This window comes from Propithecus coquereli, unplaced genomic scaffold (assembly GCF_000956105.1).
Source record: "Propithecus coquereli isolate 6110/MARCELLA unplaced genomic scaffold, Pcoq_1.0 Scaffold88, whole genome shotgun sequence".
NCBI lineage: Eukaryota > Metazoa > Chordata > Mammalia > Primates > Indriidae > Propithecus > Propithecus coquereli.
The window spans coordinates 6,767,221-6,781,926 of NW_012155062.1; the positions used below are offsets into that span (position 1 = coordinate 6,767,221).

Here is a 14,706-nt window from a genome sequence, read left to right on the forward strand (position 1 = left end):
AGGCCCTTCTTGTGAAACCCATCCGGTCAGCTTTGTTCCTAATCCTGCTTGGTTAAATTCCCTTACAAAACAGATTTTTCCCTTGGGAAGACGTACAAATAAATATACGTTTTCAGTGCTCATTACAAACTCTGTAGACAAATTCTACACAGAAAATCTAAAAGGGTGATTCACTCATTAAGATTTTAAGAATTGCCTCAATAAATAAAAAAGTGCCAGGTTAGCAAGCTGGACTGTGAGAAGATGCTTGGAGCAGGCGCTCCTCCCAGAAGGTCCAGGAAGACCCGCGGGAGAGGCCTGCGTCAGGCCGTCAACAGGAAAGACGGGGCTTTCCAACTGAGCATACACCCCTCACTTGCCTTGGTCAGAAACCTTCCAAAATAGAACAGGGGCATCTAGATTTCACCTGGGTGTGTGGAAAGCTCAGTTTCCTATTTCAGAGCCCCCGGTTGCTTTCTGCCAAGAGACCTCTGTAGTTTTCTGTACTTTACCAAACATTAATTGAGAGATCTTTACAGTCTGATGGGTGGACTTGTGCCAATTTGATCGATTCAATGTTTCCAATTTAATTAACTACAAAGCTGGAAAAAGAGTTATAGAACAAGTTGAGCATCGTTTCTGCAGCACAGGCATCACTATCTGAAGGGGCCCAGGACAAAGGCCTTTTATCACAGGTCACTTGGTAGAGGGCAGGCAGACACCTCTTACTCAGAGGACTGACCACATCTGACCCGAGAGTCACCAAGACAGGGTCCTGCCGGAGGCTGCAGGTGCCAGGCAGTACAGCACGTTGGGTGAGGACCCACCGTACCTGGGTGCAGATTCTACTTCGGCTACTTCCTAACCCTGTTAACTCAGGGCAGGATCCTCAACCTCTCTAAGCCTCAACGGCTTCTTATAAAATAGAACGAAAACGTTCTTACCCATAGGGTGTTATAAAGAATTTAGACCATGCAATTAAGGCATTTACAAGTGTCTGGAACAAGTAATCACACGATGTGTGGTAGCTTTTATGACTACTACTGGAAGCTAAACCCTAAATGCTAGTTTTAGATGTGCGTATGGTTTTTTTGTTCATTATTATTTTTTTTCCTCCTTGAAGCAAAGGCACACACGGGTGGGTGTGGCAGCTGCCCCATTTAAGACATTGCTTGCAAAGACATGGAAAATTTGAAGTCTGAGCCAGGCATGTGGCCCAGAGTTTGTTAAAATCACCAATTTGTTAAATGCATGGTACCAGCAGCCTTCTCTGGAATCATTGGTCAGCCTACTTTTTTCTTTAGTTTCTTGGATTTTTGAAGCCCAGACCTTAGGTAGATCTGCCTCCCCCTAAAAAAACCCTGTAGGCTGTAATAAGTCTATAAAAATATTTTGCTAGTATCAACAAGTGTCCCAGAAAAATTTCAAAAAGGGTATAATGCCAGAGGATCATAAAATTTTTAGTATTTCCTTTTCTCAACTACTGGCCATACAAATCAATGCTTTCCACCCTTGGAGATCACAGAATTTTCCCAGAGTAGCTTAATAGAAATAAAGTACTATTGAGTGGCTGCATATAAACGATATTCAAACATATGCAAGCTAACTATGGAAATAGGCTCTGAAGTCTTGCCTGTCTCATCTAAGTCAGTCAGTACTCTCAAAATGAAGCCTAATTCCCATGGGCTTGCCAACATTTTAAAATTATACATATAAACACATCCTTCAGAAAGAGTTAACCAAGGCCCACGATGGCTGTGCTATTTTAAGGGAAGAGATTGGCCACTGGATCTAAGAGCTCAGTTGCTCTATCAGACGCCTGGCCTGCCAGGATTTTTGGCTTTACTTCCAGAAAAAACAGGAACATTTTTCCTACCATTGCTTCCACTAAAAAAATCAACTACCTAATTGTTTTTGAAAGTCAAGAAAACCACTCCCAAATAGTCAAAAGCCCCAAATAGCAAGGTCTACCTTCAACTCATCAACTTTTTGTACCAAAATATACAAAAATCACACGACATCACCCACATATCTTAAAACGTTAATCTGGGTTGAAAAGTTCAGCATGATTAACTCCTGACTTTGGGGCAGCCTTGTTGGTTTTGGCCCCATCTGGGGGACTCTTGTTTATTTGCTCATAAAGTATCTGTGGAAGGGTGACTGGTTCCAAGGGCCTTTCCACTAAATCTTAGTGGAGAAATGCTCAGTGACTTTTGTTTTGTTTTTACTTCAGCCCCTGGTCAAGGATGATAATCTTTCCTTTAAATGAGTTGTTCTTTGTCAGATGAGATCTGAACCTCTCACACACTTAAGTATCTCTTTTCCGGGTAAAGATTTTACAAAATAATTAGGTTTTTCTCTGCCTACTAGTTCATCCTGAAACTGGGCATTTTTATTGATGTCTCCATAATGAAAACTGATGGAGGTTGGGGAGGCTTCTGAGAGGTGTGTGGAAGGGGCATGTTACCCAAAGCGCAGGCAGGCAGGAGAGAGTGAAGGTTTGGAGCATATCTTGTCAGTGGCTCTTCAGAGCATGAGGCCTTGTATCTGCATAGTACAATCACCCTGCACAGCGGGCCCCTGGGGAGCTCCTGTTTATAGACGTGGAGACGGGAGCAGGAAGGTCAAGTACCAAGCCCCTACCCACCCAGTGAGTGACACAGAGGCTGGCAGGGAATGCAGCGGTGTGGCGGCTGAGCTCTAATGCTCCGCCTGTTAAATAAATAAAAAGGGACTGAGAGAGCCCATGCGGTGCAGCGAGACATGCACCAGGCAAAGTGGGAAAGAGAAAAATATGCAACTTTCAGCGTAGCCAGATCAGCTATCTTTGCTCAAGGTAGCCAAACCTCTGCACACTTCAAGGTTTGCCCAATATCACTGCTGAGCTGTTTCTTTTACACTTGGCACAACACTCCTGCTGCAGCCAAAAGATGCACGGCTCCAACTCGGTTTCGAGTGGCCGTGCTGCGCATCCTTCATCTCTGCTCGGGGCAAAGGTCTTTTCCACACAAGGTCAAAAGCATCCCTCAACTCTCGCCAAATACCTAGCAGTAGAAATTGATGGTGCGGCCTTCTGATGCCTGTCTTTCTTAGGAACGAGGTGACACAAGAAAAAAATATAAGGAATACACATTAGATGTGTTAGAATGACCCAACTACAGGTACAACCTAAATCAGTCAGCAGTTGTGTATTGATATTTATAAGCAGGGAGGAAAGAAACAAAATTTCTTAAAGGGTATTATACAAAGCAAGAGAGCAGAAAAGAGACAGTAAAATACCATCAATTGCCTTAGAGCCCATTGGGCTGGGAATTCCTTTGGAGATCCCAAAGTGATCCCATTTTGTTACCAGTTCTGTGGCCCTCAGGAGAGCAGTCACCTGCAGGGCTTGTCCAGTGTGTTCTAGCTGCTGTCCTGCTGGTGATGAGATCAGGGGTTGTAGAGCTATCATGGCCCCCAGGGTGTCCTTCAGTGGTCGGGGTCAGATGAAGGATGTGCCCAGAAGCACAGGCCAGGGTTTATAACCCTCAGCCACTGGTCAGTCCCCACAAATGACCAGTGGCCTCTGCTGAACCATGCTGTGACATCCAAGGAAAGCTATTAATTCCTTACTTATAAGCCTTTCCCCACTAAACAGAAACAATACACATCCTGGTTTTCTCCCATTAAAAGCAGAAGAGCCCATAATATTCCAAGGACTTTAGTGCTATTATGGGCCCATTTATCTAGGAACCAACTCTGGCTCTCTCATTTACACATTCACTCATCAAATATTTACTGAGTAGCACCTGCTCCCATTAGTCACCAGAAGCAAACAGACAGGACAGAGAGCTGCCCTTAGATAGTTATAGTACCAGGAGGAAGGGGAGTGCTTAGAGAAGGGCACTAATAACTAGATTACAGGAAATGTGCTGAGGACACTAAGCACAAATGCCCTGCCAAGGCCCTAGCTGAGGCTTGTGGGCAGAGACCAAGTCAGCTGGAGAGGAGAGGCTCAGGAAGGTCCAAGCCCGTCAGCAGGAACTTGAGAGACAGAGCGCAATGGTGGGAAGGGTCAGGGCTCTAGCACACACCACACAGAGGAGCCCACGGTTCTGGGGGAGCACCGGGGCCCAGGGACGCTTGGCAGGTACCTTGCAGTCGCAGCCGATGGGCGTCCTGCACTCCTCACAGGTGTTGGCATAGAGGGTCTCAAAGCATGCCACGCAGTAGGGGCTCTCCTCCCTCAGAATGTACTTCTTGCCAAAGAGAGATTCATTGCAATGGTGGCAGTCAAAGCGCTCAGTCATTTTGACACTCGGCTTCTCAGCAACCTGTCAAAAAGAAGAGCAAACCCAGGGACAGTGAGCATTCTCTGAGCACCGTGCATGCAAAGGCATTAACTGTCCCGCTGTCTGTGTCATCTTTAGCCAAGAGGTGGCTGTTTCCTCTGGGGGAATAATTCAAATTCATCCATTAAACGGTCTTAATTTTCAGTGCTAACACTTTTTTTTCCCCATTGGTTGTTGCAGTTTTTTGTTTGAATGCATTCCACGCCTTTAAAAGTGCATTTATTGTTGACTGTCAGAAAAAGTGTTCTCGATTTTGGATATAAGTAGGAGTTGGCGTCACAACCCCCGTCTTGTCCTGTTTCATATGCTTCAAATGTGTGACCGAGCTTTGCATCTTCCCTTTCTCCTTGCCCCCAAAATAGAAAGGCAGGCATAGAAACAATATGTCCATTTCTATAAAAAGATTTTCCATGAGCTCCCTTTTATGATTCACGAATTCAAACAGGCAGAAACCACAGTGGCAAAAGGGAGGGATATCAGACTTGGAAATTTGAGATTAGAGGCCAAGAGAGGATCATCTTTGACCTCGACATCGCATTGGGAAGATCAATCTGACCTTGCATAGAAAAACTGCCATTGTCCCTCAGGACAAGTCATTTCTCCCAGATGAAAAGGTCACCCTGCAGCTGCCCAGGTACCCAGAGAGCAGGATAAAGGGAAAGGCTCACTCCCAAGAACAAGGATTAGCACATAGTCGGAAATAGGGTGTCTGCGGTCAACGGCTCTCCAGGCAACACCTCAAGCCTTTCAAAGAGGAACAAGAATGAGACTCCACGCCAGGCACACTGCATTTTTCCAGGGTGAGTATACAGTATGTATGAGCAGCAAGGGACAGGCTCCTTCTCATATGACCATTCCTATAAAAACATGTTAGAACTATCCCAGAAAGAAAAAGGAACACTTGGGGTGGAGAAACACCTCCAGGGCATTAAAAACAGAGTCCGTTTTCTTCGGGCAATATTTAACTTGCCCAAAGTGAAAAGTTTGATCAGTTGTTAAATAGGTACACTGGTTGGCTATGTAACTCTGAGCAATGTTTCACAAACCCTAATTTTCAGTCATTTCAAACCATTTGAGAGTGAAATCCCAGAGTCAGATCCTCTGATGCAAACAAAATATTGCTGCCCGGTTTATGATTACAGCAAATTTGATAGTTTATTAATTGTACCCTTGTGTACACAAGGTCCTGACAACTGTTAAGCAAAGCAGGAAAAGATCTCTCAAGCATCCATCCTTCGTTATTTCTGTGTTTATAGAATATTTTTCTTCCAAAAGCAATAAATATGCAGCTGGACACATGTGGCAAGATCTGTCTTTCTCAATCACTCTTCCTGGAGTTAAAGAAAACATTGTCTGGACATTCTTGTGATAACATCACAAGATGAGGCTCTTGAGCACTTGAATTATTATTCTGAAACCCAACGTATAACTATCCTCTGTACCGAGGCTCTCTTGGGTTGCAGCAGCTATGCTGGCAGCAGATTCAATGCTTTCCTGTAATTCTTCAGTTATTGGCCTTGAAAGTGGCTGTCGTTTACATCATCAGAACTGAGAGCTGTCCTTTCCAACATCTATATTTTTCCCATAAAGGCTGCCACTTAGCTGTGGAAGAAGAGGCTTATTGGTTATTCTGTTCACACAAACGTAACAATAATGATTTGTGATTCGAAATAAGAACCATGAAAGGAGAGAGTACTATAAATCGTGGAATTTTAAAAGCTAGAAGCAACTCCCATTTATCTACGACAACTTCCCCATTTTATGGATAGAAAAACAGAAGCCCAAGCATGTTAATGAAACAAGAGGATTCAGTGGGCTTTCTCAATAGCAATCCAACTTAGAGAAAACAAACTTCGATCTAAACGGAAAGGTGGTTCCACGTGGGTGTGGGCAAGCACCAGCCACGCTGGAGAAAGGAGACGGTCTACAGCCTGTGCCAGCATCTCTACCGCTCCATTCCTGTGTTTGCAGCCAGCGAAAGGGTGATGACCATGATGCTCATACACTTGGTGTCTATGTTTTCCACCACCTCTAATACCACAGGACCAGGACAGAAAAAGAGCTAAGGGAGTAAACTCTGGGAATAAGCAGGGTCCATATCTGCTCAATGTATGACTGAGGCTATCCTGTGACAAATGTCATCACCGGTACCAACTCCCACCAGGAATAGTGTAACGGCCACGATCTGCTCAGTGCGTCCAACCGAGAGGAGGCACCTGGCCCTGTGGTCAGCTCCCATTTCTACAGAATTGTTTCTGATGAGGGTGATGCCCTCTCTCACCTTCTTCCTTATCTTCTCTAAGAGGTCACTATAGTTTTAATGATCAGCAGAACATTTCTGCTTCAACCAACAGGGCAGGGTGTAAAATAGGCGTCCATCCCTAATCAGGAGTGCAGCAGGACGCACTGTATCTGAGAAGGTCCTCTTAAGGATTTCTAAAGAATTACATGAAGCACAAACCCCAAGAGTCTGAATAAATAGTCCATAAGCAAGTAAGAAAGCTCAGAGCTTCCTTTCTATCTCAAAGTGTTTAAAACCAGTTCCTCCTTCTATTACACACTACCAAATAGAATATTCTTTTTAAGAGTTGTGTAAAATTACACTATCAATCTTAAGCTTATTTTAATGGGAAAATACACCTATTGTCCTACATTAGAAATCCCCTATAACTTGCAACTTTTTAGTCTTATAAAATACCTGATCATTCATTTGTTCATTCAAGAAAGAAGGGTTGAGCTGGACCTATGTGTCAGATGTCATGCAGGTGTTGTAGATACAAAGATGAATAAGATACAGGTTCCTCCCCCCAAAAAACTTATAGTCAAGTGAGGAAAAGAGATCTATACCGGAAAGATTACCAAGCCCCGTGCCAAGGGCATGCTGGAGGCACACAAGTACAGTGTGTGCGCAGAGAGCCCCTGGGAGAGCAGGCGAGCTTCCTAGAGATGTCACCTGTGTGGGAATGGGTCAGCCAGGTGACCCAGCAGGTCCAGGGGCAGAGTGAGCAAAGCCAGGGCAATGAGAGGCAGGGTGGGGTGAGCAGACGGCCAGGAAGATGGAAGACCTGGTCTACGGCAAGGCAAGGAGGGCCTGGTGCCTCGTTCACAGCCGTTGGATGTGCCCTGCAGGCAGTGGGGTTGCCCAGGAGACCTCCCGCAGCTTGCACAGCCCAAAGGGAACACAGGCAGCCCACTGCAAGTCTACTGCACCAAAGCCTGACTTTGCTATGCGAGACTGGGGGAGGCAAAACCCAGGGGCAGTGACTCCTAAAATTGTTCCCAGGGTGTCGAGTACATTTCAGAATCATTCCTTCAAATAAAAGTGGGACATCTTGGTCCTCTAAGGATTTTTTAAGGTAAGTGTGTACAATCTGCTTACCCTCTCAGAACTCCATATCCCTCCTGACAGGTTACCAGTAATTCCTGTCCATTGGCTAGTACACAGGAATGCTGAAAGGATTAGGCAGTGGCATGCAGGGAGACACCTGCACATAAGGTGTGACCACTGCTGACTTGTTACTTCATTGAATCAAATCTAATTACAGTGTCCTGGAGTGCTCACTCTTTACCAGGGTTAAATCATGCTCTGATGTCATTCCTCCTTTGGCTCTGAACAACCAGGGTATTTGAAAAAGCTGGATCTTAGGGTACAGGCTCAACTCCAGACCAGGCGAACTGCGGTGGGTGAGGCAGTACCAGGTGCAGCTCACAGGCCCGGGGATGGCCCGGAGAAGGCTTTGATCTCTGAGTCACTGGTCGGCCCTGCTTGAGTCACATGTGAGGACAGAGGTGCAGGGAGCCAGGGTGCAGAATGCACAGGGCTCAACACTACAACAATGATAATAATTTTAAAAGTTTACAGGTTTACAAATGTGGTTTATTTTTAAATTTCAGATTTAAAAACTGTAAAACAAAGTTTGAGTCTGCGAAATGTCAGAGCTAGAGGAATATAAAAAAAGGGAGAGGGAAAACAAAAAGAGTAAAGGGAACTGGAGAGGAGTGGGGATAGGAGAGAGAATGGAGGAAGGAGGGAAAATGAGGCAGAAGAGAGGTGAGGACACTGAGCCAAGGTGCTCATGAATTTTTTTTTTTTTTTTTTTTTTTTTACCAGAAAGATTCTTTGAGAACCCAGGAAGGGGGCTGGCCTAGAGGACTGCCTTCCTTGGCATGCTGGCACAGGCCTTGGAGTTCCGGGAGCTTGGCCCATCCTTCCAGGCAAGGCCTAGCAGGCTATATTTGCCACAAAACTCTCTGTTAACATCCTTTTCGACGCTTCGTTTACTCGACTACCTACTTAGATCTGACCCCAAAGGGCCCATTTCTCCTCCCCCTCCAAGCCCCCAAATGCTTCTCTGGATCAACCCTGCTTTAGCAGACTCCTGTAATATAGTCATTTCCTAAAGAGAAATATGTGAACGTCCCCCAGACCTTCCTGAAACACACAAAGGAGCAGCTTTAGTAAGTCAGGCCCTAGACAAAGCCATGCCGAGCTTTAAATGCCACCAGGGACCAGAGTGGGAAATTCCATTGCTAATCAACAATCAACCAAAGCTTTTCAGAGGCAATGAGGAAAACTGGTCTGTTGTATGTGAGCTCTTTTTAGAAATACATTATAAAAATGCGATGCTTTCACGACACCACATCACGCAGTGAATGCCTGTGTCCCCCACCTACGGTAAGCACTGGGAAGGTGGGTGCTATGTGTCGCTGAGACCTCACCAGCAGGTAACACATACAGGGACAGGGCTTCGTGAATACTTGTAAAATGAATGAACAAATGAATGGACGCGTGGATGAACACAAACATCCCAGAGTACAAACATGTGGGCAAAAACCAAGCATGAAAACGAGGAACGTATCATGTGAACAATCCACTCTGCATAGCAGACCCAAAATGTAATGTGGTTTGGCATCTGACGCCATTAAAATTTCTAATGTAACAGATGCTGAGCTTCCACCCCTGCCCTGTCCCTCCTTCCAGATAAACTGCTGCTTCACTCCAAGCCCGTATAAACTCACATGAACACACAGCTGCACAGCACAGGATGAGGTCTGGAAGCAAAAAGTTGATCAGGAGGCATTCCCATTCCGGGAAGAACGTACAAATTCCCAGTACAGGCTCCAGGTACGAGTGCAAGGCCCTGGATGTTCTATACAGACACACTGTGCCTCCACCCAAAGGCATGGGACCATCAAACCCAGAGATGTGGTTGGAGAATGCCCTGCATCAGTTTGCCTTCCTATGGATGTTAGTAATTACACACAGACAGGGCTCACCCAATACTCTTTTCATTAGTCTAGCTAAATTGTTTCTTTTATATAGAAATTGTGGTGAAAGGAAGAGGAACGTCAGTTCAAGGGAAGTTGCTCTTTTAAAAATACAGAAAAATGGAGCCAGGAACAGTGGCCCGTGTCTGTAGTCCCAGCTACTTGGAAAGCTGAGGCAGAAGGATCGCTTGAGCCCAGGAGTTCTAGGCTGCAGTAGACTGTTAATCACGCCTGTGCGCAGCCACTGCACTCCAGCCTGGGCAACACAGCAAGACCCCCATCTCTTAAAGAAATAATAATGTATCTAGAATCCACTCGAAATCTACTTTTAGATTGCTGAATTGTAAACAATTTTAGATTATAAAGTGTAAGATTGACTATGTTCACCACTATATAGATATATTTGTGGATAAATTTAACGAGCCTTTATTGAGTGTATCTACAGGCAGGTGTTAAGGGTATATGATAATTTACTACATACACTGGTAACTTCCAAAACCTAAAAAAAGTTTTGTTTTGTCTGTAATAGTTTTCTGTGAGACAATGTTTGAATATGGTAAGCTGTTTTCTTCTGAATTATCCTTTGCGTATTGAATAATGAAAAGAAATATGAAAACAATAAATGTCAAATTTCTGATCTGAACTCCATGAATTCAAGAAGAGTTAGACTTGTTCTGATGTCCTTTGGACTTTTTAGTCCAGCTAACGAGAATGCATTGAGCAACCACTATTTTCCGAGTACCGCAATAGGCACAGGGAAGCCGAGAGAAAATACACCACTTCCGAAGGCGTTCCAGTCCAGTTCTAGCTCCAAACAGTCGAAATCTCCTTTAAGATCCTATCTTATCACTTAGTCTCAAAATATGTCAGTTCTGTGGATGCAAGACAGGCTAGTCAGGCAGGCCGGAATGGTGGAAGGCCTCAGGTCTACAACCACACCAGTGTGAGGACAAGGCACAGTCTACCCTACAGCTCGACCACTGCCTTCCTAGGAAGGCATGAGCGAGTGAGAGACGCTTTCTGCTTCTCCGCCCACAAAACGAAAGCCACCTGTTCTCATGCATCGCACGGGTCTCCTCCCATCTCCAAAGTGCAGCTCGATGTCTGCTCTCCTATCATCCATCCCCCATGACCCCACTCCCATCCTTTTCTTCTGGCGTCCAGCAACTTTCATGAACAGCTGGCTTCCTCATTCTCATTTCCGTCCTACTCCATTGTGGCGTGTCTCTAACACACTGCATCAGGATTCTGTCAGACAGCCTTGCTCACTTCCTTCTCCTTCATTTGTTGACTGCCTACTTCCTACTGATTCCAAAGGTTCTATCATCAAACACAGACCAGACAGGTCTATCTTCTTTTTGACGGACAACCTCCATATATACATGATTCAAGGACAGTCTGACTCTATTTACCTGTAAACACAGGGCAGCTACTTCTTATTGTCACAAACTAAATCTGGACAGTAAAGGTATGCATGACAAAGCCCGGGGATGTGTGGGCAGCACATGATAATCTGAGTTCAGACCAGCCCTGAGGCCACCCGCAAGAACTGGACTGGTGCTGGGAGACCAGATGCTGCCCCAGACCTCGAGTTACATCTCCACACAGGGAGCCATATTTTATAGCAAAAGGAAAACCAAGACTCCCAGGAGCAAAGTAGGGAGTGAATCTTAAACAAAGGGAGAGTGAGAGCTGATGCAGAGTATTTTTAAGCAAATGTTATCTATCTGGGGTTCTCTAGAGAAACAGACCCAGTAGGAGATACATGTACATAAAGAGACTCATTACAAGGATTTGGCTCAGGCAATTATGGAAGCTGAAAAGTCCCAAGATCTGCAGTTGGCAGACTGGAGACCCGGGAGAGCTGACGCTGGGGTGCAAGCTCCAGTCTGAAAGTCGCAGATTCTGACAGACTCAAGAACAGCTGATGTTTCAGGCTTAGTCCAAAGAAGCAATGTCGCAGCCCTGCGGCCAGCCCTCTTACTCAGCCTTTGTGTTCTATTCAGGCCCTCAATTGATTGGATAAGGACCCACCCATCTTAGGGAGGGCAGTCTGCTCTACTCGGTCAAGAGATTCAGACATTAATCTCATCCAGAAATATCCTGACAGACACACCCAGAATAATGTTTGACCAAATGTCTGGGCACTGCCTGGCCCAGTCAAGTTGACACATAAAATTAACCTTCATGGGCTAAAGTTGCAATCCACAAGTCAGGACCACAGAGGAAATTCACTTGACTCACCCCAAAGTCAAAATGTCAGCCTTGTCTCCTGGAAGACTTGGCTCTCAGTCACTGGAGAAAGCACACACATTTTGTTCAAGATGGTCACCTTGAGGAACTGGCCTCTTACTATAATGCCACCTGAAATGGATACTTGATAAATGGGGCTTTAATGAAATGCTTATATTAAAACTACACAGAGGTATGCAATGTCTAATATTATTATTTTTGTTCATCCAAGCTCAAGGAACTTTGTACCTTACAGCACTTGAGTCAGACAGCAGCTTACCTACTGCGGCCCTCTTGCTGACAAATGAGGCAACCTGAGTCACACAGGCTGGGTAACTGGCCCTTGGTACAAGATAGGAGTAGAACCCAGGCCTCCTGATACCTAGTTTAATTTTTTTCAATACCCTACAGGGTGTTTTTGTCTGCAATTGAAATATCTTTCAGCGCTAGAAGTGGCATAACAAGCAATCTTGAGTCAAAATATGCAGCATTAAGGCCTCATTGAAATACGTGGGTGGGCCCCAGTAGAGTTTAGTGGTTAGAACTCAGGCTCTCAAGCAGTCTGAGGTTAGATCTCAGGGCCACCATTTACAAGCTGGGAAATCTTGAGCAAAAGTTACTTTGATCTCTCCTTGCTTCAGTTTCTTTGTCTGCAAAAAGGGGCTATCAAATATGGATACACTGCTTATGATGTGCAGACGTTGTAACAACCCTGCAATAAAGGCAACATCATTGTCCCTGTTTCCCCTTGGAGGAAACTGAGGCACCACGAGGTTAGGTGAGTTGCCAACGCTGCCCAGGCTGAGGGACCCGGGTGTGAATTTAAGCAGGTTAGCTGCAGTCCCTGCGCATCCTCACGATATCACGCCGGCCTGTGGCACCTCTGTGAGATGGTGAACTAAAATGAGCCTGAACCCAAGTGCCCAAACCAGTGCCTGATCTGTCGTAAGCCCAAAGTTGGCCCTTATCAGTATGTTGCCATGCAAATGCATTTCAAAGCGCCACAGGATAATAAACACTGTGGGACCCCAATTCCATACATTAATTGACGATGTTTACAAATTTGGGGTGAGCTAAATCTGAAAAACACGTTAAAAATTTTTATATGGAAGCACAATCAAATGTTCTTCGAGTTGGTTTTATTGACATTTAATTATTAGCCTAGGAATTCCTGTACTTCTACGAATTGCCACAAATGTTTTTTGGTCTAAGTCATGTTCAGGATACCACAAAGCCTCCTCCCTCCAACTTATTATAAAACACTCACTAGCAGAGCTACCACCAAAAATATAAGACGTATTTGGAGTTGTGCTCTGAAGACAGTTCTGATTCTCGGCCTGAATTGTGATTCATTACCTTCCAGAACATGTGCAGGGAAGTGAGCGCCACAGTGAGCGGCCGGGCAGGCAGCTACACATCCAACGGGCAGAGGCTACTGCCCGTGAAAACCCGACTAGGGATTTGAAAGTAAATATGCTTGGTTCTTTATTTAAAATCGGAAAAAACATTTAACATTTCCTTCCCTTAGTTTTAGGTATGCTGAGAATCACATGAGTGCAACTTAAGAAAAATTAAAATCCATTTAAAATAGGCCATTAAAAAAAAACTGGTTGTTCCTTCAGTTTTTTACTTTCTGCATGAGTCAAGGAGCGAGGCCACACTGCAGGCTCCGCTTCTTTTTACTGAAGGGAGATAGCTTGGACCCCTCCGCCAGACCAGCATGCCGGGACAACCCGCTGGGGAGCCAGGTCGGCGGGAGAGAAGACTCAGCGGTCACCTCCTCGCAGCCTGCAGGCTTGGACCCGCTTTTGCCCCGGGCTCGCCCGTGGGGGATCAGCCCCTCCCCGCCCCGAGGTGACCCCCCTGGTGGGCAGGAGATCTGCGATCTTCCCTCCCAGGGTGAGTCGGTGGGTTCCTCTGGCCTCCCGCGCCCCCAGAGTCTTCCTCTCTCCCCCGTATCTCCTCCACGGTTCGGCTCCCCTTCCTCCCGTCCCCTCTTACCGACGTCTCCCCGCACCCGGCTGGGCTCCCCTCTCTCCAGGTCCCCCCGCATCGGCTCCCCTCTCTCTCGGTCTCCCCAAGGGCTCGGCTGCGCTCGGCCCCGGTCCGGCTCCCCTCCCCCGCCCCCTCGTGGGTGAGGCCCTCAGTCCCCTCCCCCGGGCTGCACGGGGTGCAGGTACTCACGGCGGGGCAGCGGGCAGGGGGCTCCCGGACGGGGCGGCTGGTGGCGGCGGCTCGGCAGCCGGCGAGTGGAGCCCGGCGCGGCTCCCGCCCTCGAGAACCCCCGCCGTGTCATTTGACCATATAAGGAGACGCACGCCTCGGAGGGCTGCGGGCGGGCTTGGCGCGCAGGCACCGGGCGTGGGGCGTGGGGTGCATGGGGGGGCGGGCGCCCCTCGGCCTCCCGGTCACCGCGCCCCGGACCCCGCCCCGGCCCCTTTGTTCGCCGAGGCCCTTCTTCCTTCGCTCCGGGTGTTCGCGCACGGTGCTTACCCGGAGCTTCGCCTCCAGCGTCCGCTCGCAGAGGCGAGTTTCGGGCGAGGGCCGGGGGCGCCGCTGCTGTGCCCACGCCGGGACTCTCCGCCCGGTGCCCGGGCACAGGGCACGGACCGCAGCCTGAGGAGGTGCAGGGGGCGGCGGAAGGCGTGGACAGGGCCACTTCTCAGGAAACGCGCGCCTGGGGCTTATTTGCACAGTGGGCCTTTTCCCTCCTTACCGTGTAGACACCTTTTCTTCACAAAGTGAACCCAACAGATAACCAAAAAGAATCGATAATGATTCTTTGTTCCACTAAGGAGAGGACTAAGGGAAGGTCCTACCCCCAACACTCTAGGGCCACAGGGCTAGTTAGACAGTCTGTATTCCCCTCCAGGGCGGGACAAACAAAACAGAGGTG

General features: G+C 47.0%; 1 protein-coding gene across 4 annotated transcripts in view; it reads right to left on the reverse strand.

The window, feature by feature from the left end:
- Window positions 1-14,706, reverse strand: part of FHL2 (four and a half LIM domains 2) — a 68,399-nt gene that overhangs the window by 22,415 nt on the left and 31,278 nt on the right. The window contains exons 1-3 of one of the 4 annotated variants that reach the window (XM_012664310.1): window positions 13,995-14,128; window positions 11,823-11,873; window positions 4,113-4,292 (exon numbers count right to left, since the gene is read on the reverse strand). In XM_012664310.1, coding sequence (XP_012519764.1) covers window positions 4,113-4,268 — 156 coding nt within the window. In that variant the 5' untranslated portion in view covers window positions 4,269-4,292; window positions 11,823-11,873; window positions 13,995-14,128. Of the gene's footprint in view, window positions 1-4,112; window positions 4,293-11,822; window positions 11,874-13,811; window positions 13,849-13,994; window positions 14,129-14,706 lie in introns of those variants that run through there. The other 3 variants (XM_012664308.1, XM_012664312.1, XM_012664311.1) reach the window with 3 other exon arrangements.